Source organism: Ovis aries, chromosome 1, assembly GCF_016772045.2.
Source record: "Ovis aries strain OAR_USU_Benz2616 breed Rambouillet chromosome 1, ARS-UI_Ramb_v3.0, whole genome shotgun sequence".
NCBI classification, from domain to species: domain Eukaryota; kingdom Metazoa; phylum Chordata; class Mammalia; order Artiodactyla; family Bovidae; genus Ovis; species Ovis aries.
The window spans coordinates 116,750,939-116,773,331 of record NC_056054.1 but is presented as its reverse complement, the minus strand read 5'-3'; the positions used below and the strand labels follow the sequence as shown (position 1 = coordinate 116,773,331).

The window sequence follows — 22,393 nt, the reverse complement described above, 5'->3', positions numbered from 1 at the left end:
AAGAGTGGTTTTGAGAGCTAAGTGATCTTTCAGTCTGTCTGATGGACGGAGGAGTGCAATAATCTCCCTCCATCTCTTAGAACCACTCTAAGCCCAGTAAGCATTGCCCGTTGTCATTTGGGAACACAAAGCACTTAAGGAGCTATAATTTAACACTCACCATGGCTAAGGAAGGGGGTCCTTAAGCCTTGTATAACTCTGTATCCTTTTCAAAAGCATACCTTTCCATCAGAAGAGGAAAAAAATATGACAACTGTGTCCTAACCTATCTTCACTAGGAACTACCTACTGGGAAAACTGCTCACACGGAGGAAAAGGGTCAAATTAGAAAGTTATCACTTACAACATTTCATCTGCACTCATGTGGAACAACTGATGCTTTGCCAAGCCCTTTCCTACCTATTTTCTCATTTCCCCTAAAGCAGCCATGAAGATATTAAGAGTGGGAAACACTACCCCCATTTTATAAAAGGCAAGGTTTGATGCCTGCCCATGGACACATGAGAAAAACAAGGACCAGAGTCTCTCAACTTCCAGCGTAGGGTTCTTGCCACTACACATTGTGACCCCACTGAACATGGGCTGAGTTAATGCAAGTGGTCTGAACTCCATGAGGTTTAAAATAGACGCTGGTTGGATAAGATGTGGGTGCTGTAAAAACCTAGTCAGGAGAGCAGATAAAGGCTGCCCAGAAAACGTCCTCCACTGAGTGAAACACAATCCAGAGCCCAGCTGGGAATTCCATTGCCTCCTTGGGTTTTGGAATTGTTTATTTTTATTTCTTGGCTCAAATCTTTCATTCCTGTCCTTGTCTCTTCTCATCTCACTCCTTTCTCTCTCTCTCTCTCTCCTCCTAGCAGCCAGTACCCCTCTCTGTACCTACACATGTCTCGGCATCTAATACCACGCTCCAAAAATAGCCCTGACAAGCTTAGTCTCCTGCAGGTGACACAGCTTAAAATTGATACCAAAAGAACAGACCATATTATGATCAGCCTTTGATTCATTTACCCCGTGTACTAAAGACCCTGAAATAAAATAAACACAGTTCACAGGGGAAAAAAATTAATGCAAAATGAGACTCTTTCAAGTGGCATTTTCCAGCCCAGTTTTTGTGGTAGGTTTATGTAATCAGACATAATAGTCTGCACATGTGTGGTTACACTATTTCAGAAATGATTCCCAGCCCACCAGCTGACGTCAGAGGGGCCCATGGTGAGCCCCCTGAGTCTGAGGGCGGCTCTCTTCTGCTCAATTAGGAAAGATGCCAAATAGCAGAACTGTCAGCCCAACTCCCTGCCCAGTCACGTAGAGTTTCCTCAGTTCTCTTTCTGAGTGTGTCCACAGTCTCCTCCCCACACTCTTATCCTTCATTATGTTCCTCCCATCCCCTTATACACAGAGCAAAACTTTTCATGGAAAGACCTATATTCCAGCTCAAAAAGATCCAGGCAATGTATACGCCCCTATGCACTTGAACAAACCCCCCTCCCCCAACACAGAACAACTTAATTCATTTGGAATCCATTTTTTGAGAACAGAATTCTCCATCATACTGTCTTGGGTTTTTCTAAGCAAGCACCTGGCAACTCAGACATGAATACAAGAATAAAAATGAGTATAAGCACAAGAAGGGAAAAATCCTTCTACTCTGGAAACTCTTTCTAAAAAAACAGACACAGGTGCCCAGAGTATGTTTAACAGGGTCAGCTTTGACCTCCCACTTCCCTCCCAGAGGGGAACTTGACAAATCTTATAGAAATTCAGTAGAGATTTTGCCAAAGGAAGGTAGAAAATAAAGAATTCTTAATTGGAAGAGGCCTTGAAAGTCACCAAGACAGTCATCACCTGGTACTTAACCCTCTTCCACAACATCCTGACCAAGTATTAATGGTTAGCCAAACCATGCCTGAATGCTCAATGATGGGGAATCCTTGGCTTCCATAGGCAACAGACCCCTTCTTTGGATAGTGCTGACTGTAAGAAAGGCCCTTCCGATGTTGAAGTAAAATATTTCTACTCAGGATTCTACCCTACTCCCTTTAGATCATTCAGAATGAAGCCAGTATCTCACAGATGACAGCATGTCTCAAACTATTACTTACCATTCAAACCTTCTCTTTAATAGGTTAAGAATTCCTAGTTTTTTCAACCATTCCTCATCTGATGAAACAGCTGGTACCCTCTTGTTTCCTTCCAGTCTGGCCATCGTCATGTACAATTCCACCAATGTAGAGTTGAAAAGCTCTCACTATTTTCATTGCAGATGCCATGCCTCAATTAGTATAGGTGAGGACTACACTAACATACAATGCCCACCTTTCCTTCCTTCCATCCCCAATGTATTTTAATCCCAACAACAGAAACGAAAAGAAAAAAAATCCTCACCGTCATCCAATCATAGTTTTCTTAGTTAGTTCTGAGCCAGTAGTTCTACTGGAGCATCTCATGACCTCTAAAAGCCTAGGCAATCACCCCTGATCCAAAGAACAGCCTCCTTTTCCAGACTGCCCTCTTGTCCCAGCTTGCTGTCACCGCTGCTGAGATAGCGGACGATTGATCTGAGAAATCAAGTTGGATTGCTGTCCCAAATCTACACTCGGTTCTCCTTGTGTCTGTCTGATCGATTTCACTCTGTGCGACATAGCTTGTCGCTATGAATTTTCATGCTAGTCAGGAGCCGCCAGTGCACCCAAGAACAAGTAGAAGATGGTCTGCACCCCTCCCCACCCCTTCAACCTTGCCAGCCTCTGTGTTAATTTTTTAAAAATCATCCTTAGATTGGAGAAAGGTGTTTTTTTTAAAGACCACAGACCAGGATGCAAGGGATTCTGGTTACCGGTCTTTCCCCACCAGGTTCTCAGGTCCCTGCTTGTGGCGACATCTCCTACCACTGTACTAGGTGTCACCTGTTTGGCAGCCCCTCTCAGCTGAAAGCATGTGGCCGCAGGTGCCATGCAAACACTGATTGTGTGTGACAGCCCTAGACGCCAGCTGCCTGCATGAAGCCTGCCCAATCGCCACTTTTTTTGAGGGTAGAATGCTGCCGATGGCATGACTGATACAGAAACAAGAAACTAGGTGACCGTAAAGCTAAGATAAGTCCTACTAAGTGGCATTCTGAGCCCTACGGCTTTGAAATAATTGGCAGTGATAGAATAGAAACAAAGGGTGGGGGGAGCCTTGTTTTCTTACACTGATGCCCTGCGGACTGTACATCTGACTGGCTGCGAGTCCGTCACTGTATCCTCCTGTCTGGCTGATAACATGGCGAAGGGTATCCACCTAAACGGATGAACAACAACAGAGAGGAGATTAGTCAGAGAGATGCAGGATAAGTGAGACAGGTCATCACCACACAGGCTACCACTTGGGCACGCCAAATTAATGCAACCATTGGAGATATTCTTCCTGGGAAAGGAACCATTAGGAGGCTGGGCCTCCACTCTCTGCCAAATCCATTATCCTTTCTGAGCTTAGTAAGCAAGACAAAAACGGTCAAAGAAAGCTGGGTTTCCCAACAATGAAACTACTGTTGCATAAGACAGCAGCGAGTGGGTGAGTGGCGAGACTCAAAGATTCTTCCCTTCTCTCCAGATAGTCCTATATTACTTCTTTGCTCAGGAGCTTATAAAAGTCAAGGTTCTATTTAGAAGGGCCAGCCAGCCACCTCACAGAGAGAACAGTGTGCAACTAATGCTGTCTTTTTGAGGACTTAAATAATGGCCAGTTGTCTAGTTATCTGGCCAAAGTCTGACTGTGTGTCTTCATACCTGGTGCCAGGCAATGTTTCCAAAGCAAGGGGCTGAATCACCAGCCAGCTGGTCTACTCCAGGCACGTAATGCTTCTCGTTCCTCACACAGGTGGGACCCCGGGTGGGCGTGGCTCAGAATCGCCCTAGCGACCCTGACCCAGAGCACACAACTTCACCCCATCACGTCAGGCTGTGTGCTCACACAGAAGGATGGCTTCTGAGTTGTCGTGAAAGCGAGCTGCTGACTAAGGAGTGCTGAGGGCTTACGCCACACGACTTGAGTTTTGTTTCCCAGCATGGACCAGACTTGTCACCAGAAGCTCAAGTCCCTTGACCCTCAAGGATGACTACAAAGATGAGTTTAGTCAACCTGACTGGGTATTTTCAAAGGCTAACATGAAAACCTGAGATACTTAGGTATGTGCCTAGTCATTAATGACCTCCATATGGGGCAAATGTCGAGTGTGGAAAAACCAACAAACCAGAAAGAAACCTGGAAAGCAAGCCGACAGACTGAACTCCTCCCTTTCCCTTTTGTGAGCAAAGAACACACTGGTCCACTTGCCTCAGTCACCTCACCCTGCGCTCGCTCCTCTCCTGCCTTCCTCGTATGACTGACAAGCCAGAGCCAAATGCATTCACAAAGTGTGGACAAGATTCCCCACGACAGTGGTTGTCTTTGTTTTGGTTTGGTTGTTGGTAAGGTTTGGTCTCTACATCTCTCTGTCTCTTTCTGTCTGGACAGAAGCAGGAAGTGCCAGTCCGACCGACGGCTCCTGGACTCTAAGGCGTTCACCTGGCGGCACATTGGCTGGGTCCCTACCTGTGATTGCACGTTGGCTCCAACCTGGGCCCCTTGGTAAGAATCCCCATTGAGTGACTGCACGCTCATGAACAAATCTCCAGAGTTTGACATGTTAAAAGAACTGGAAGAACCTGGAAAGGAAAGAGTGAGGCACCTGAATCACAGAAAGGAAAAGGCTCAACCCCCGCAACTAACAGCCAAGAGGAAGAATGACATGCAAAGCAACCCCCCTCAAACAAAAACAATCAAAACAATATCAACAGAGTCTGGTTAGTAGCATGAAGAACAGAGCAAGCAATAAAGGGTGCATATCGCTCATGTTATGTAAAGCCCCCATCTCCCTGCAAATTGACTGTAGGACTGCTTCCCCTTAGCAACTTTAAGCTGAGAAAGGAAACATGTATTCTTCTCAACTTGGTCTGTTTGAACTGGAGACAGCCTCCAGCCCCTGGATCTCTCTTTCATGCCTCTAAAACTCTGGGACTGGCTGGGGGACCGTGAGCTGGAGACTATGGGCTGGTTGATGATATTTCTGCCACCATGATGGAGCACCTGAGCTGTCAGCTAGATTCTAAATAAACTAATGCTACACCCATCTACCCTCATGTGGGGAGCAGCACCTGGGGGTGGGAGGGCACGAAGGCAACGCTGCACAGTAGGGCTGGCTCTGGGGTACAAGTCACTGACATTCCTGATTTTCTAGAAAGAAGATGATGTCCCCTTCTGGGTGGCAAACAGTCTAAGAGAGTCACAAAGACTGAAAAAATATATGAAAATAATGTGCTCTTCTTGCCACCTGCCGTTTTGGAGGAAGCTGAGACAGAAATTGAACCAGGAATTCTCAGGCATGCATGAAATAAGAAATTATAATAATAATGATCAAGTGGGTCTCCAGAAGAGCATTTAACCATCTGTTTTCAACTCCTAGAGATGACGTTTTCTCCTAGACTCAGCCTGCAGGCACCACCAGGTTCCGCTGGTTCCACTATGGTAAACCTAGTCCCCCCCACCCCCAACCTAAACACAAGGCCGTGGAAAAACTTATTATTATTCTGAAGTCATCGTGCAGCTCAGCGCATTAGGAAAGAAAGCTCGACGTGCAAGGTTTGGTTAAAACATGACATTAGCCTGGAAAAGGAGAGACCTCAGGGACCCAGGTCAGTTCCACTCTATTTTTTCCATCCCTTTAGTGCTCAAACTGCACTCTTGCCCTTGAGTTCTGAGACCACCATCATCCGTGTGGAATCACACAACAATGATTCATGCCCCAGCTCTGACTCTTCTTTTTCTCCCAAGATGGGGATCTGGGCTGTCCTAGAGAGCTGCCTCACCTCACATGAAGAGCTGCAGCTAAGCAGAACAGGAGGTTTTTTGTTTGTTTGTTTGTTCCATGGAAGGACCATTTAACTAGTGGTGATTTCTAAACTCTGCCACTTTCCTTAACTCTTCATGGCACCCTCCTCCTTCCAAGGCAAGAGTCATTTAGTGACCAGATGATTTGCTTGAAGACAATTTACCTGGGCAAAACCTCAAGTTAAGAAACACCTCCTTCCTGCTTTGTTCTTTGGGGTGTAAATCCATATGCAAGGAACCAGCTCAGTATTCATATTCTGCTAAGTAGACAGACCCTCTACTCTTACTTCCTTCTCCTGTGAAAAAGGGACTGCATTGAGCGGTAGGGGACAAGGCAAACACCATCCAAAGAACTATGACATTCTCATGGTTCTGCAACGTGTCTTGTGTATGTCATCGGGAAAATACATTTCTAGGTTTAATTTATCTGAAAGGAACTAGAAAAGTTGGGTCTTAGGCAAAATAAGTACAAGATCTGATCAGGTATGGTTTATACCCAGTCAGTGGGCGGAGGCTTTGGTGTGGACTTTCTTTCCATTAATGTGGTACACATCTGTCAAACAGTCCTCCCTAACATGTAGGTGAAGCAGTGCATAGTACAGATCACATTCTTATGTTAAGATATATAATATATGATCTGTAGTTACATCCCTCTCACGTCTTTCTTTCAACCACAGAAACATAATCTAAATAGTATTTAATACCTTTATAGTATTACAACACATGCTCACATGTAGATGTCATCAGAGTCAAGACCCAACAGCTCTAAGAACCCAAATTATAATTGTTCATATGAATCAGATTTTTCCCCTGAGAGTATTCAGTTTGAAGCTCAGGTATTCTATTTCTCTCCCAACCAAATACCATGTAATAAACATACACTCTATATGCTTGGTTGACTCTTTATTGGAAATTAGCACACAGACTGAGAAACGGAAGAAAGCCCCAAAGGGCTATGTTGATGCCAAGGAACATGGCATCCATAGAACCATGAAGGCACGGAATGTGCCATTTACAAGACAGACACTGCAATTGACACAGATGATTTTAAAAAATATATGTGCATAGATAAATTGTAAATATGTCTGGCTGCCTAATGTACATAGAGACAAATATGCGCATATCAATGTACTTCATGTACAAATGCATTTGAATCAGAGCAGTAATTGCAGGAGTCCCCGTGCTTTTGGCTGTGCTGTTTCAGCATTTCATTGTCTCTGCACATCCGTGTACAACAGCGCCACGGTTTCTGCTTCTCTGATAAGTATCTAGAGGCAGTGACTACACTGAGGGAAGAGACTAGGTGCCATGACTACTGCAATAAGGCAGACACAAGTCCACGCAAAACTCTCAATAACAACAGGAAGACACATTCTTCATCTGGCACTGGAAGTTGCAAAGAACTTATTCTAGATTGGATAACCTCCTGGGAAGGATGTGAATCACAGACAAACAGGACATGGGCTCTCTCAGAGGTGCTGTGGAATTCTCAAAGAACTAACACAGAATTACCTGGCTTGCTGAGAATGTCAGTCTGAACCCTCACCTGAGAGTGGCTATAAAGTAATGGCAAAGACTAGAAGCATGGTTTTAGACATGCTTACCAGTTAAATGGTTCTGAGTTTGGCTTGGGGAGGGAGGCAAGTGGCTCATTTACACTGTAATCTAGACATTAGGAGGCATATACAAAAACTAAATTTGCACTCAACTAAACAGAAGTAACAGATCACCTATGGATTTTGAGGCATTTGCTCACCCAAACACAATGTGGAGATGTGTTAACATCCATTTTCATAAGACAATTTCCTGAACACTCTATTTTTACTCTAAAGAGTTTCCAGAATTAAATTTCTTCAGAAAACAAAAACAAAAGCTCAGCTAACCTCAAAATCCAAAAAAAAAAAAGTATAATAATCATAAAATCTAAACCCAGAGCAGAATCTCTTGACCTTGGCACTATTCACATTTTCGACCTGATAATTCTTCATTGCGGAGGAATATCTCATGTATTATAAGACGATCAAACACATCCTTGGCCTCCATCTAACAGGCGCCAGGAATGCCTACCCCCCCGATGACTGTGACAGCTAAAAATGTCAAGTCTACCCCAACTGAGAACCAATGACCTAAAACAAAAATGAATTTCCTTTTCCTTCCTAAGGAACTCAAGGTGTTTAAAAATATTAGCTCATTATAACTCACAGCATTTTTAGGAAGCAGACTAATGGCAAGTATTGCCTTAAATTCTGCAGTCTAGACATCAAAGCTCCACATAGATTAGGTAGCCAGTCTGATCAGACTGGACTCCCACACTATTTGAAGGCTGGAAGACAGAGCCTGTTTGCTCAATGTAAGCTCAACTCTGTCATGCTCATTTCTCTATTTTCCATGATTTTCCCCTCTCAAAATCAAATAATCATTGTTACTTTCTACTCAGGGCAAAGTACAAGACGGCATGTTTATCTAGTTCAGTATGAAATCACTTTAGTAACTGTACATGTCCAGAGCTCCAAGTCCAGGAGGCTGTGTTTTCATCTTCCACTTAGAAATTAAGGGTAGAAACATGGGAAGAAGGAACACAGCAGAAAACATCAGTGGGATAAATTCTTTCACTTGGTTTTAAAAAACAAAACCATGCGGTGTCTGTAGATTTAGTGTGAGTGTCAGTGAACTTCTCTGGCGGTGTCGTCTCCTCTCCAGCCATGTGTACCATACATCAACTCCTGTTAGGAAGCCAGCATCCAGAGATTTTAATATGATAATCTTCCACCAGTCCCTCAGAACACCAAACTTCCTTTCAGGAGTACAATAAGAATATATTAAAGAGTTTAGAGCTTGTCACTATAGTGTCAGAGGAAGAACTGTCATGGCTGACTCTCCTGTTGTCCTTGACACACACACATAAAGCTAAGCAAAATAATTTAATCTATGGGTTCCAAGCCTCAAAAAAATGTAGTGCTGAGCTAATCAAAGATTCTGATAAGATATCAATGGTGATACCATGCTACAGAAAATATCTATAACCCACAAGCCAATTTCTTTCTTCTTGGATATTAAAAAGTTCTCCAACTTTTCCCAGTAGATAATCCAACCTTCCTAAAAGGGCCTTATTTTTCTGAGATATTAACTCTTGCTTTCATCATTCCATCAAAAATAAGAAATTGAAAAGGCATCACTTTAGTTCACTCCAGAAGAATTATGGACCCAGGGTTATAACTATTGCTTCAATTGATCCCCATTTTTTCTCAAAACAATTAATTTTCTTGTCTTCTTTCTATTCTTCATCCTTGTTCCATCCATTTTGCTCAGCTCTGCTGGCATAAAATATGAAGTATTCCAAGTATCTCTAAATGCTTGCTAATTCCTCACAGGACTCAGCCCTGTGTGACTTTTATGAATCATGCCTAAGGAAATAGGAGGCTGGGCATATAACAACAAAAAGGAATATTTAGAAGTGGCCTAAATAAAGATGGTGAAATACTGCTCTCCACACAAAAGCCTCTATAAGGAAGAAGATTTACTTGCAAAATATCTTGCAGTAGAAATAAGTATTTATATTTAGTAAAGCTTCTGGGAAAAACTCCTGCTTCGATACTGAGGATATAAAAAGTTTCCAGGTTTCAGAACTCTGGACTTCAAATTCAAACAAAATATATTTTCACTTACTACCCTCTTATGTAAAACTTACTATATTAGTTATCATTTACTCTTTGACATCATTATCAAGGAGCTGGTATACAACATTATAAACACATTATGTGAAAAGCTGAAAGTTCTCCCTTTATTTGAGTAGAGATTTGGATTGTGTTAAGAGCAAAGAAAATACAGAAAAACCCATTTATAACTTTTCTTGTTAAAACATTTATCTTTTAAAATTCATGCTATTGCACACATACAATAGTATTTTCTTTTGTCTCTATTTTAGAAAAATACAAAGGGATTTCTCTGCATATTATTTCCAACAACTCAGGCACCACTGGAAAGCTTAGCTCAAATTTTCCATAATAATTTATTTTGTGCTCAGAATAGTCACATGAAGGTTAAGCTACCAGAAAAATTCCTCAGAAAACTGTAATCATAGACTGACATTCCAAGAGAGCCAACATAATTCTTAAACACAGATGAGGGGGTTAAAATGCTTACTTTTCTTTTTGTAAGTGCTTTAGGAAAGAATAAAGAAGTTACAGACTCAGTAATGAAGGGGGTCCATGGGGCCCTTCTAAGGACTAGTCATAAATCATGCTAAGCCATCTGCGAGGCAGATATAGCAGGGACAGGAAAAAGTCATTTTGATATCTGTTTTGCATTATGATAACCTTTGCAAGAGTGTTGAGTGTGTTTTTTGCTAATGTTGACAGAATAAAACTTCTTCCACAAAGACAAGTGAAAATGTCTGCCTAGCAGTGCAATTCAACTGGTGCTGTTTGGTCTGAAATGCTTAATAATTGACCAGATGGGAAAGAAGGAAACTCTCTGGTTACTGAACCTGTTAGCCTGGATCCTTTGTCAATAAAACCTTGATGAGAAAAGAAGGAAATACACACTCATACACAGAACCTCAAAAAGTAAATATGTTCCCTATGGTTACCTAATCTGGAGTGCTGGGTAAAGTAAAACTGGATGGAATTCTACCTTGTCTGTTACCACATCCATGTTTACAAAGCCCAGGCCATTCTTCTTGCATGATTCCACTTAAACAAAAGAAGTCTGTGATGGTATAGCCCTGTGACTTGGAGAACCTTATGTTAACAAATTAGAAGTGTCCAGAAGCTGACAGAAAACATTAGTGTGTGGAGCCTTACATATTTCCAATAACAATCTACCATAAGGCAGAAAAATAGCTTATTTTAGTGGGCAAACAAGCTGGGAGGTCAAAGATACCACATACCTCCCCAAAAGTTAGAAATTAGATTGAAAAGTCATATTATGATCTAACACATTCAAATCTGTGACCTTTTAAAGTTGAAGGCACCAATTTTCTTAAATGTGCACCCCATAGCCAAAATCAATGCATCTGGTTCACTATGGGGAGAAATATTGTCATCTGTCTTTTATTATTAATTATTAATACATAAATAATTATTTAATAAGAACTATTTCTGGTTTTCCCTTTAAAAAAAGCACCAACATGGATACCTTCCATAAATACCAAGCGTACAAACACCAAGGTTATATTTTATGTATTATAGATGATTTTTTTTCACATGTGGAAATTAAGAACTGGCACAGTCCTAAAATATGTTAGCCTGAAATTAGTGGTATAATGCACATTTACTAAAATAAAATCAGGAGCATAGCACATGACAGATACTATAATAGGAAAACTGGAATCTGGATCATTTGAATTAATGACTGGCAATTTTCTTTGTAGTTCACATAAAAAAGCTGAACACAATAAAACAGTAAAGAACAACAACAACAACAAACAATTGATAGCAATAATCATAGTTGGCTCTGCAGACCAGAACATTCTAATGGGATGTTTAAAGAAGAGTGAATACTCCTGAGTAGATTGCATGGTAGTAAATGACTCACACATCATGTGATGGTATCAGCAAAATAGATATGAGACAAACTAAATGTGTGAACCCCAAGAGACTATCTCAAAGTATTAAGTCAAGTTTACTTATTAAAATCTCTGAAAGGAGAATTTAGAGGTCTCCTTATTAAAACCAGTCAATTTACCTCTGTCCAACTTAAATAGACACATGACTGCAAAACCTCAGCCAAGTCCATCTTATAAACAGCAAAACACATTGCGTTTTGAAAATAAAAAGAAAAACCCAAAGTAGCATCAATGATAAAAAAGATAATCACACACATAAATCAACCCATCCAAAACAAGAAAATCCCAGTACAGGGAAAGCACATGTAAAAATGGAGAACCATTCCCCCAAATCAAAGAAAACACTAACCAGCTGAGTTGGGAGTTGAGGGTGAGTTAGCTTGGCTTCCATGGGCTGACACATTGGTAGCAGTGACAGCTGTTTTGGCAGCATAAATATTGGCTTCCTCTTGAAATTTACCTATGTTCTTCTTGTACCGGATTCGTTTATTTCCAAACCAGTTTGATACCTAGAGGGATTTAAGAGAAGGTGAGAAAGTTACCATTTCCTCCTGCTTAAACATCACAGAAGGCAGAGCTTATGAGAGAGTTGAAGAGGTGGGTTTCACTGGGCTTATCCTAGCTCTGACTTCTCAGCATCAATGATAAGACCTGAAGAAAACTATATAAACTGAGATTCTTTTGCTTAATATAACACAATCTAGGAAAACCACTGCGACAAAAGATTTTTCTATGGAGGAGCTGCTCGTTTAACTAGGACCATTTTACTTTAGGGCAAGCATTTTAAATCTGCTTACCTCGTAAACATATGACTAAAAAAACTTAGCATTTCAGGAGAAATGCCTGTTACTTACCAATGCTAAAGCTGACTCTAGGCAATCAAAATACACAGACCTTTAAATATCCATATAAATCTAGATCAACATATGGGTGCTTTCATGGATGGATTAATTTCCCATTTTTATTAGTTAAGTAACTTTACTATGGACTAGGTTCTTAGCTGCACTGTACTACTACTGACCTTAGGATCAGTATAATTCAATCCAATAAATTTCACTAAGTATTTTGTGTGAATCTTGGCATTATCTACATAAGGAAAATCTGAAGCATAGGAATGATTATTCCTTTGCATTTCAGGCTTTAAATGTTAATGCCAAAACACAAAATAATCCTAATTTACTTTCATTTGTTAATTTATTTTCTTTTTATTTATTTATTTATTTTTGTTAATTTATTTTCTTCATGTGGCTCACAGTGGCTGTCCTGGCTTGATTCTTACCTGTTCCTTTTACACAAAGACCTCTGCCAGAGACAAGTGGAAACACAGTGAAATTCAAGTTTTATTCCCATGATTCCTGCTTTAGGAAGAATTTCATACTTCATATTCCAGATGTGATTTCAAACTAAAATGTTGTGATTTTATACAATTACAAAACAAACCATGAATTTGATAAGGAAAGGAAAAGTTGGTAACACAGGTACCACAGCTTTACATGTAACTTAATTTATCCCAACAATGGCACATAAAGAAAATTCTTGCAAAACTACACTTATTTTTAAAGTGCATTGGCTGAATTTTAAATCTTATATGGCTATCCCCTAATAGACCTAAACAGCTTATACTATAGCAGAAATGACAAGCCTCTGTTGTAAAAATCAAACCATATCATTGCAATATTAGTAAACGAGAAAAAAAATTCAGAAAAAGGTTTATTTATTGTAAATGCTAGTGCCTACAGTAAGAGTCAAACTAGAAGAGGAAAGCCACTTCTGAGTCCATTTAAGGACTGCTGCCTATCTAATTTCATTCTCAAACTCATGTTTTTCTTGATGTAACTTTCATTATTCATAGGAATCAATCATAATCATGGTTGGTTTTTTACTTTTACGTGGAACAGAGAGGAAAGGAGGTAGGGAGAGTTTTTTCTGAGGCAACTAGATGAGCTGGAAGAAAGTGGGAAATATGAAGATAGTTTGGAATGACTTTTGAGGAGGGAAGGAAATGCTTGTGGTCAGTTACATGAGAGAAAGGTGAGAAGGAAAAAGGTGGAAAACGGGCCATTCCTAGATGATTACGTTCAACAGGAGAACAGATCCTTATATATAGGGAAGATGCTGGGTCAATTCAGGCATTTCCTACATGAACCACTAGGGGGATATCATATGTACTCAACAATGTATAGAATCAGTGCTTTCGATAATTAATTCACTGTACGTCAAGGCTGTATATTGTCACCCTGCTTATTTAACTTATATGCAGAGTACATCATGAGAAACGCTGGGCTGGAAGAAACACAAGCTGGAATCAAGATTGCCGGGAGAAATATCAATAACCTCAGATATGCAGATGACACCACCCTTACGGCAGAAAGTGAAGAGGAGCTAAAAGCCTCTTGATGAGAGTGAAAGAAGAGAGCGAAAAAGTTGGCCTAAAGCTCAACATTCAGAAAACGAAGATCATGGCATCTGGTCCCATCACTTCATGGGAAATTGATGGGGAAACAGTGGAAACAGTGTCAGACTTTATTTTTTTGGGCTCCCAAATCACTGCAGATGGTGACTGCAGCCATGAAATTAAAAGACGCTTACTCCTTGGAAGAAAAGTTATGACCAACCTAGATAGTATATTCAAAAGCAGAGACATTACTTTGCCGACTAAGGTCCGTCTACTCAAGGCTATGGTTTTTCCTGTGGTCATGTATGGATATGAGAGTTGGACTGTGAAGAAGGCTGAGTGCCAAAGAATTGATGCGTTTGAACTGTGGTGTTGGAGAAGACTCTTGAGAGTCCCTTGGACTGCAAGGAGATCCAACCAGTCCATTCTGAAGATCAACCCTGGGATTTCTTTGGAAGGAATGATGCTAAAGCTGAAGCTCCAGTACTTTGGCCACCTCATGAGAAGAGTTGACTCATTGGAAAAGACTCTGATGCTGGGAGGGATAGGGGGAAGGAGGAGAAGGGGATGACCGAGGATGAGATGGCTGGATGGCATCACAGACTCGATGGACGTGAGTCTGAGTGAACTCCGGGAGATGGTGATGGACAGGGAGGCCTGGCGTGCTGTGATTCATGGGGTCGCAAAGAGTCGGACACGACTGAGTGACTGAACTGAACTGTGCAAGAGTCACTGACGAGAGTCTACTACATGCTGGGTGCTAGAGACACGTAGATGACTGACAGTATGAGACAACCAATGCAAAAGGAATCATAGATCCTCAGGGAGAGGCTTGATTCATGTTCTGAACAATCCGGCATGGGTAGAGCCACGGTGAAGTCCCGTGGAAAGTGAGATATATGAGTTTGGCACTCTAGTAGACAAGTCTCGTGGGGATATTCTAAGAGAAGTATATTTGCAGCTGTGAGCAAGGAGGGGATCACTCCAATTAAATGTGTAGAACAGTGCTTTTCAAAGTTTCAAAGTCAGGGGTTCTTGGAAGGCTTATTAAGACAGAGTCCTGGCTTCCTCTTCTCCTTCCCACTCCCCATTCATGCATGTATGCTCGGTTGTGTCTGACTGTTTGTGACCCCAGAAGCTGCAGCCCGCCAGGCTCCTCTGTCTGTGAGGTTTTTCAGGCAAGAATACTGGAGTGGGTTGCCATTTCCTTCTCCAAGGGATCTTCCGAGCCCAAGGATCGAGCCCGCATCTCCTGTGTTGGCAGGCAGACTCCTTACCACTGTGCCACCTGGGAAGGCCCGCCTTCCCAATAGAAATTCTTATTAAGGACTGGGGTGAGGCCCAAGAAGTTAAAAAACAATAAGTATAGTTGATTTACAGTATTGTGTTAGGGTGAAGTGTACAGCACAGTGGTTCAGATACATCCATATCTATCTATATCTATATATATGTACACGCATATATCTATAGAAACACATGGAGGTTTCTCGGTATGAACATATTTTCATTTGGGAATCAAAGGAAGACTCATTAGTAAGTGAATTTAAAAAAATATATATGTCAGAATATAGTTAATGGGCTAGGACATGATGAGATAGGGCTAAAGAAAGAACAATGCTTTCAGGATATGTAGAGATGGGAGACCCTCTAAGAAGACTGAGCAGGAGCAGCCTAAGAGGAAGGAGGAAACTCCAGAGAGAACAATGTCAAGGAAGCCGAAGTAGGAGAATTTCAAGATGGAGGGGTTATTATTAACCCACAGAAACAAACAAAACAAAACAAAACAAAAAAACCCAAGATGATAGCCAAAGGCATCTACTAGATTTGAGAACAAGGGACAGAGATTTAGTGTATCATGTGGTCCAACCAACCATGACTGATAGATGGGGCAACTAAAACCCAAATAGAAAGAGCGAGTTCCCCCAAATCCCATGGTTGACTCAGCATGGGTCAACATGCTCCTAGCAAAGGTTCTTTCTATGACACCATACTGTCTCCCACTGAAACTTGTTCAGCAATGGTAAAACAGTCTGGTTATGATTGGGAAGAAGTGATGTAATGGGGAATGTAGAATGATATGGCCTTGGGATGGGGAAAGACAAAGGTGATGCAACATATGTATAAATCACTTCAATGAACAAACTATTTGCACCGTGGATTTCCATAATGAAGGATGCAAAGGTTCCTGGAACAGGCCAAGAGTCTATTTTTTTTTTTCAGATACAATGCAGACTAGATCCTGGAAAATTCTTTCTATTTCAATAGGGATTTGGAATCCAAGTCCCAGATTTTGAATTCAAACAATATAATGATTTTCAACTTTAATAGCAGAATACCCCATGACTGAAATTCACTGTTTGTGATGTGGTTCATACCTGGAACTATTCTGCAAAAATGTAGCAAGTATCAAAAAACATCAGCCATCTTTTCTTATGGACAATGGGTCTAGATTTGGACAAGAATGGTTAGAAACCTAGATAATACCAGACCACCTGAAATTAGACCACTGATATTCTACTTTCCTAGGGCTGCCAAGATTAGGAACGAGCTTCAGTGGGGAGCAAGTACCTGAGGAAGGTCCAAGTTGAAAAGGATAAGGCAATTGTTTCTAACTTATCTGAAAGGAGGTTTTCGAGACTGCTGCAAAATCACCCACAGCATGCTTGGGAGACCCTGGCAACCTCTTCATTGCAGACCCTCTGTGTGGAGGTCTTCATTCTGACTAGACCCACTTCTGCTTAAGCTAAACACAGGCTGAAGGAACCAGCACCTGGCGGGGGGCAGCAGAAGCCAGGCTTCAGTTCAAGAAGTATAGATGCTCACAAAACAGCATCGACTGCTTTTGGAAAACATTACGTGAAGTTTCTCACTAAAGTAGGCCTCTTCTCTCCAATTCCCCCTCACTCTCACCCTTTTTGTAAATACCAGTACATCTAATTCTTTGGCATGTGACATAATTCTGAGGAAAACTTTCTCTGAGAGATTTCAGAACTATCACTACTGGTCTCAATAGAGACTGGTGGTGGTATTTGAGGTTCAGATCACATAAGAAGTATGGATGTATTCTCTGAGTAGACAAAATGTAGATAGGAATTCCCTGGTTCAGTGGTTAGAACTCAGCACTTTCATTGTCAAGGGCCCAGGTTCAATCTCTGCTCGGGGAACTAAGATTCCTCAAGCCATGTGGTGTAGCCAAAAAAAAAAAAAAAGTAGTAGATATATATAAAACTTGCCTCCTTTTCTACTTTATATTAATGCTGAAATTCCAGGTCCATAAAAATTTTATGTCATGTATCTTTCCACATCAACAGGCACCTCTTATGGTTATTGCTCTTGGGGGAAAGGGGACACTCAGTGACATTTTGTGCCATCATTCCAGTGCAATCATAGTGACATGTTAAAATTCCTACACTCCATCAGCTACAGTGAGGACATCCAGAGAGGACATGTGAACTTTTCATTTAAAAGTTCCATTCACTGACTGTTAAAAAGTTCCTGAGTTGGGCCAAAAAAAAAAAAAAAAAAAAAATGGGCCAAGGAGTTGACCCTGTTTGAGAAAATGACATGAGAAGTGCTGGTAGCTCTCCAAGTCAATGCAGAAACGCTCATCTGTCTGAAGAAAGGGAGTGCACGGAGTGGGGAGCTCCAGCCCTGCTTTATCTGAAGAAAGGGAGCACACAGAGCGGGGAGCTCCAGACCTGCTTTGACTGCACTCCACTTAGTCTTCTACTTCCGCTGGTTCTTCCAGGTTCCTTCCCTGGAGACTTTCTTATACACACCATGAGCTGACCTTGCCATTTGAAGGCTCTAGTTGATGGAACTCACAAGGCATGAAAGTTCAGGAAGGCCAGGCTTCCGAGACCCTGCCCTGCAACACCACTATGGCCAGGCTTTGGGCTGAGTTCTCTGGGGTGTCTTACCTGGGACACTGTGATGCCGCACTTCTTGGCTAGCTCCTCTTTGGCTTCCTCACTGGGGTAAGGGTTGCTGAGATGGGAATAGAAATATTCATTCAGGATTTCCGTCGCTTGCTTGTTGAAATTTCGTCTCTTCCGCCTTCGTAAAGAGCAAGGAAACCACAATGACAATGGACAAAAAAAGAGGTTCACAACAAACGCATATAAAGAGGGAGAGGAGAGGATCTACATTTGGGAGGAGACATGTTTTTGAGTGAATGAGAGGAGATGTGTTCTAAGGAGCCAGATGCTGCAAGCATTTCTTAAGGTGTCTGTGTATACCTCATCGTGCTCACTATGGGGACATAGCAGAACAGTCACACGTATTTATACAGAGTGGGGAGCAGCACGAAGTTTCAAAATCCGCCGACTTGGTTTTGAGCCCTAGATAAACTGAGCACCAGCTGGGTGATTTGGAATGCCTCTCCAAACCTTAGCTTCTTCAAATGACAGTCAAAAGAGTCAAACCAACCTCATGGGGTGAGAGGAAGGGAGAAATGAGGTCATATCAATATAAAGACAGGACTCAGCACAGTGCCTAGTACAGGACAAATGCTAGGACTTCCTGGGGATTCTTCCTACCAGGCCCCAGGCCTCGGACCTGATCCTTCAGAGCCATCGATACAAATTATTCATTTTTCACAACTAGTGAGGTAGCTACGGTTATTCCCATTTACCCATGAAGAGCTGAGTTTAAAAGTTGCTCAGCTAGTATGTTACAGAGCTAAAATATTAATTCAAGTCTGCCCGAGTACAAAACCCAGCCTCTTTTTATATACAAATTGCCTCCTGGCAATTACACAGAGACTCTGCAGCCATAAGTTAAAAATAAGTTATCATTTTCTCTCTATTCTATCCTCATGTAAGTGCATGCGACATGTTTAAAAGGTTGGGGAAGAGGGGCAGGAACGGATGGAAATTAACCCCCTGACTGCTTGACCTTCCTTAAAAGGAGAGAAACAGTACTTCTTAAGCAGGAACAGCTGCTAAATGGTGAAACACAAGCCCAGAGAAATATTTTTTAACATACAGGTTGCTAAAAGGAAGAAAACCACTCTTTGAATAAAAGCTTTTTTATGCCTTAAAAAAAAAAAAAAAAGTGCTAATTGAACTAATTTAAAGTGAGAATCACTTTATGGCCTCTTCCCAGCTAAGGCCTGGGGATAGCTGGGGTTTGCTTAGGGATGCTGGACTCCTTGCAGATGTCTGCCGGCCCTCCTCGAGGGGGCAAGGCCTCTATCTTTAAATTAGCTCCATTAGCACTTTTGCCTTTTTGCTTTTATCAAAACCGTTTCCTTATGGGGAAAAAAAAAAAATTCCAGAACATCCCTGGTTATGCCAGGATATCAAGTTTTCCAATTTAAGCCAACGGAAAGCACTGATCGCCTTGCTAGACAGAAAATTCAGCTAATATTGTATTTTCAGGGTCCCACTTGGATTAATTAACACAATAAAGTGCCTGATTTTACCGGATGAACACCATCTGTCCATAGGTATTAACCACATCTGTCCAGATTATGCCAAGCCCAAGTCACTCTCCCAAATCATGCTGAGTTTCTGGGTCACCCAACATCAGAAATTGGGCAGATTAGATTAAAAGGCCCAACTAAAAAGGAGATATGTATTAAAAGCTCTTGCATGATGGGAATTTGAGGAAGGTAGCCAAGTGAACCCAGTCTCCAGGCTAGTCTTTAGATAACCTCTGGCTTCCTCTTGGCCTCAAGAAAACAGTTGTTTTAGGCCTGGGGAAGTGGCCCCTGAAGGCTCCTCTAATTGGGACTTGTTTGCATTAGCATTACAGTGTATTTCTTGGGACTCTTCCAATTGAACTCACAGGAAGCCTCTCTGGAATGAGTTGGGGTGCTGGGATTGTACAGACAGCTGTTCCTGACTCCTCCTGGGGACGTGCAATCTTCCTTTAGGTGGTTGCATCTACTCTGATGATCGCACTGATCATCTCTTGCAGAGCCTGTCTCGATCCAGGGCCCTTGAAACCCCAGAATTAGGAGTTTACAGAATTTTAAGAAACCCAGGGAAAATAATATACTTCTGACAATAAGGTTATTTGAACTAAGATGCCTGGTTTCTTTGCTCTGGCTGGAGGGGTTTTCAGCTTGGTGAGTTAACACTTGTTATTTCAAGCCAACCAAAAGCTTTGATGGGTATTCAGGTAAGTGTAAGAAATGTGGAAGTCGATGAAATTTTAGGAATGGAAGCTTTGGAATCACAGTGATTCAAGAACGAGGAGTGGAGGCACCACAGACCATCAAACGTGTTATCTCTGCCCAAATGCCTCTCCTAAGAGCCGATACTCCATTTACCACTGCGCCCATTTGCCACTGCATATCCCAGACACTTCCAATGAACTGTTTCTATGACAAGTATCACATTTCACTCAAACCAACTTCATTTTCATTCTTTCCCACATTATATAATAATATCACCATACATACAAAGTTCATTATATTTGCTAATTTGCTCTTCCATTCAATTGTTCGTTCATTCTTTAACTATTTGAGTACCTAACACACAGCAGAACCTGGGAATGATTCTCAATTCCCCTCGCTCTCTTCCCTTCACTGGATGATGGGCCCCAGAGCAAGTCTTACCAGTTCTATTTTTCAAGTCTATCCCTTTTGTTCCATCCTCAGTGTCATTGATTTTTTTGAAATGGGTTTAGAGGAACTATGGTCTATTGTATAATGGTCTTACTAAAGTTGTCCAACAGCACTTTCTACAATGAGGAAAATAAATGTTCTCTGTTCTCCTATTGGAGTAGCCAGCAGCTGCTACTGAGTGGCTGAAATAAGATGTGTAAAACTGGAGAGCTAAATTTTTCAATTTTGTTTGAAGTCGCTCAGTCGTGTCCGACTCTTTGCGACCCCATGGACTGTAGCCTATGAGGCTCCTCCGTCCATGGGATTTTCCAGGCAAGAGTGCTGGAGTGGATTGCCATTTCCTTCTCCAGGGGATCTTCCCGACCCAGGAATCAAACACAGGTCTCCCGCATTGCAGGCAGACGCTTTAACTTCTGAGCCACCAGGGAAGCCCCATTATATTGTAATTAATATAGATTAAAAATCAAGAAGCCACAGACTATACAGTACAACTGTAGGCTGAAATCGTGCCCAAATAGCTCTCCTGGGAGGAGAGCCTGGGCTCTCAGCCATGGGGTGCCCTAAATGTCTTCAGCACCTCCTTCTTTAATCTTATTCCATCATATAGCAGTGTTTATCTGAACATATTGCTCTCCACATATTTGAGTAAAATTGAGAAGGTATTTTATATTTATTCTGTATTTCCCCAGTTTGAGAAGCATAATGCTCAGCTAATCCTTAAGAAAATCACCACAGGAATTCCTCTAAACCATGGATCTGATCATAATAATAATAATGATAGCAATAATAATATACTATAGTGATCCTTATTATATTATAGCTGAATTATGGTGTGAACACTATGCTCCGGACACTAGATTGTAAATATGTTATCTTATTTATTCCTGTGTATAGAATTATTCCCATTTTGGAGACACAAAAACTGAGCCTTAGGAAGGATAAGCCATTTATCCCGGATCACAGATGTAGTCAGGGTTATAGCAAGAATCTGAACCCAAGCAGTGTCATTTGAGAACTTTCACCTTTCCTTCCGTAAACAGCTCAGAGTTTCTGCTGCTTCACAGGACAATCCGCAGTCTTTGCTGGCACAGTTGAGGTCTTTCAGTGGATCAAGCCCATCCCCAGTGTCTCGTTTCCCCTCATCCTACACATGCTCTTCCTAATTTCATCTGGATTCATCATATGCTCCCCTATTCCCCACAGACACACACGGCGTTCATGCTCCCGTGCCTTTCCAAACCACTCTGTGTATTTCTCTCCCACAGCATTTGCCACAAGTTTACATGTGTCTTCCCAACTAAACAGCAGATCCTCAAGGGGAGGAGCCGTGTTTCACACGTATTTGAAACCCTGGTGCCCAACACATAGTAAGCATCCCAGTCAGTAATGCCTGTCGAAGTTGAACTATGTTGTTTACTTTGCTTCTGTGATGCCTTCTATTTGGTAAACGTCTATTTGGTAGTCCTCTGAGACTCAGCACTGTCTGCCTCTCCCCAGTTCTCCAGTCTCTGCCCCTTTGGGTGAATTTGGCATTTGTACTTTCTGTGATCATGTGCAGTTTTACGCTCAGTTATAAGAGCACCTGCCCAGGAGATTATTCTTGAAGGTGGGACCCACATTTACACGTATTCTTTTCATCTTTGTTATTCCAGAGGCTAATACAGCATTTGGAAGAGTAAAAACTCAGTTATAGAAGTAAATACATCTAAATATAGTGGCAGTGCAGCCAGATCATATTGGATGTCCTTTCCTTTCTTGCAATCCTCTTTTTAAATAATTTTCTATAACCTTAACTGGAACGGTGGAGTGCAGAGGTATATTTCCAACCATGTGCTTGCTGCTTTCTCCAGCAAGATACTATTTTTTACAAAACAAAGTTAAAATTATTGTATTGCTTGAAAACCATTAAGAAGGTTTACAAGTTCCATCTCAAAGACTTATCACA

The 22,393-nt window shown here is 41.5% G+C and overlaps 1 protein-coding gene across 7 annotated transcripts in view; it reads right to left on the bottom strand.

Moving 5' to 3' along the window:
- PBX1 (PBX homeobox 1) overlaps positions 1-22,393 on the bottom strand; it is a 336,948-nt gene that overhangs the window by 70,397 nt on the left and 244,158 nt on the right. For 4 of the 7 annotated variants that reach the window (XM_042257198.1, XM_027977641.2, XM_060403403.1 and 1 more), the window contains 4 exons: positions 17,795-17,930; positions 11,829-11,988; positions 4,579-4,691; positions 3,196-3,285 (listed from right to left, as the gene is read on the bottom strand). In XM_042257198.1, the coding sequence (XP_042113132.1) occupies positions 3,196-3,285; positions 4,579-4,691; positions 11,829-11,988; positions 17,795-17,930 (499 nt within the window). The remainder of the gene's footprint in view (positions 1-3,195; positions 3,286-4,578; positions 4,692-11,828; positions 11,989-17,794; positions 17,931-22,393) is intronic. The other 3 variants (XM_042257206.1, XM_042257204.2, XM_042257209.2) reach the window with 2 other exon arrangements.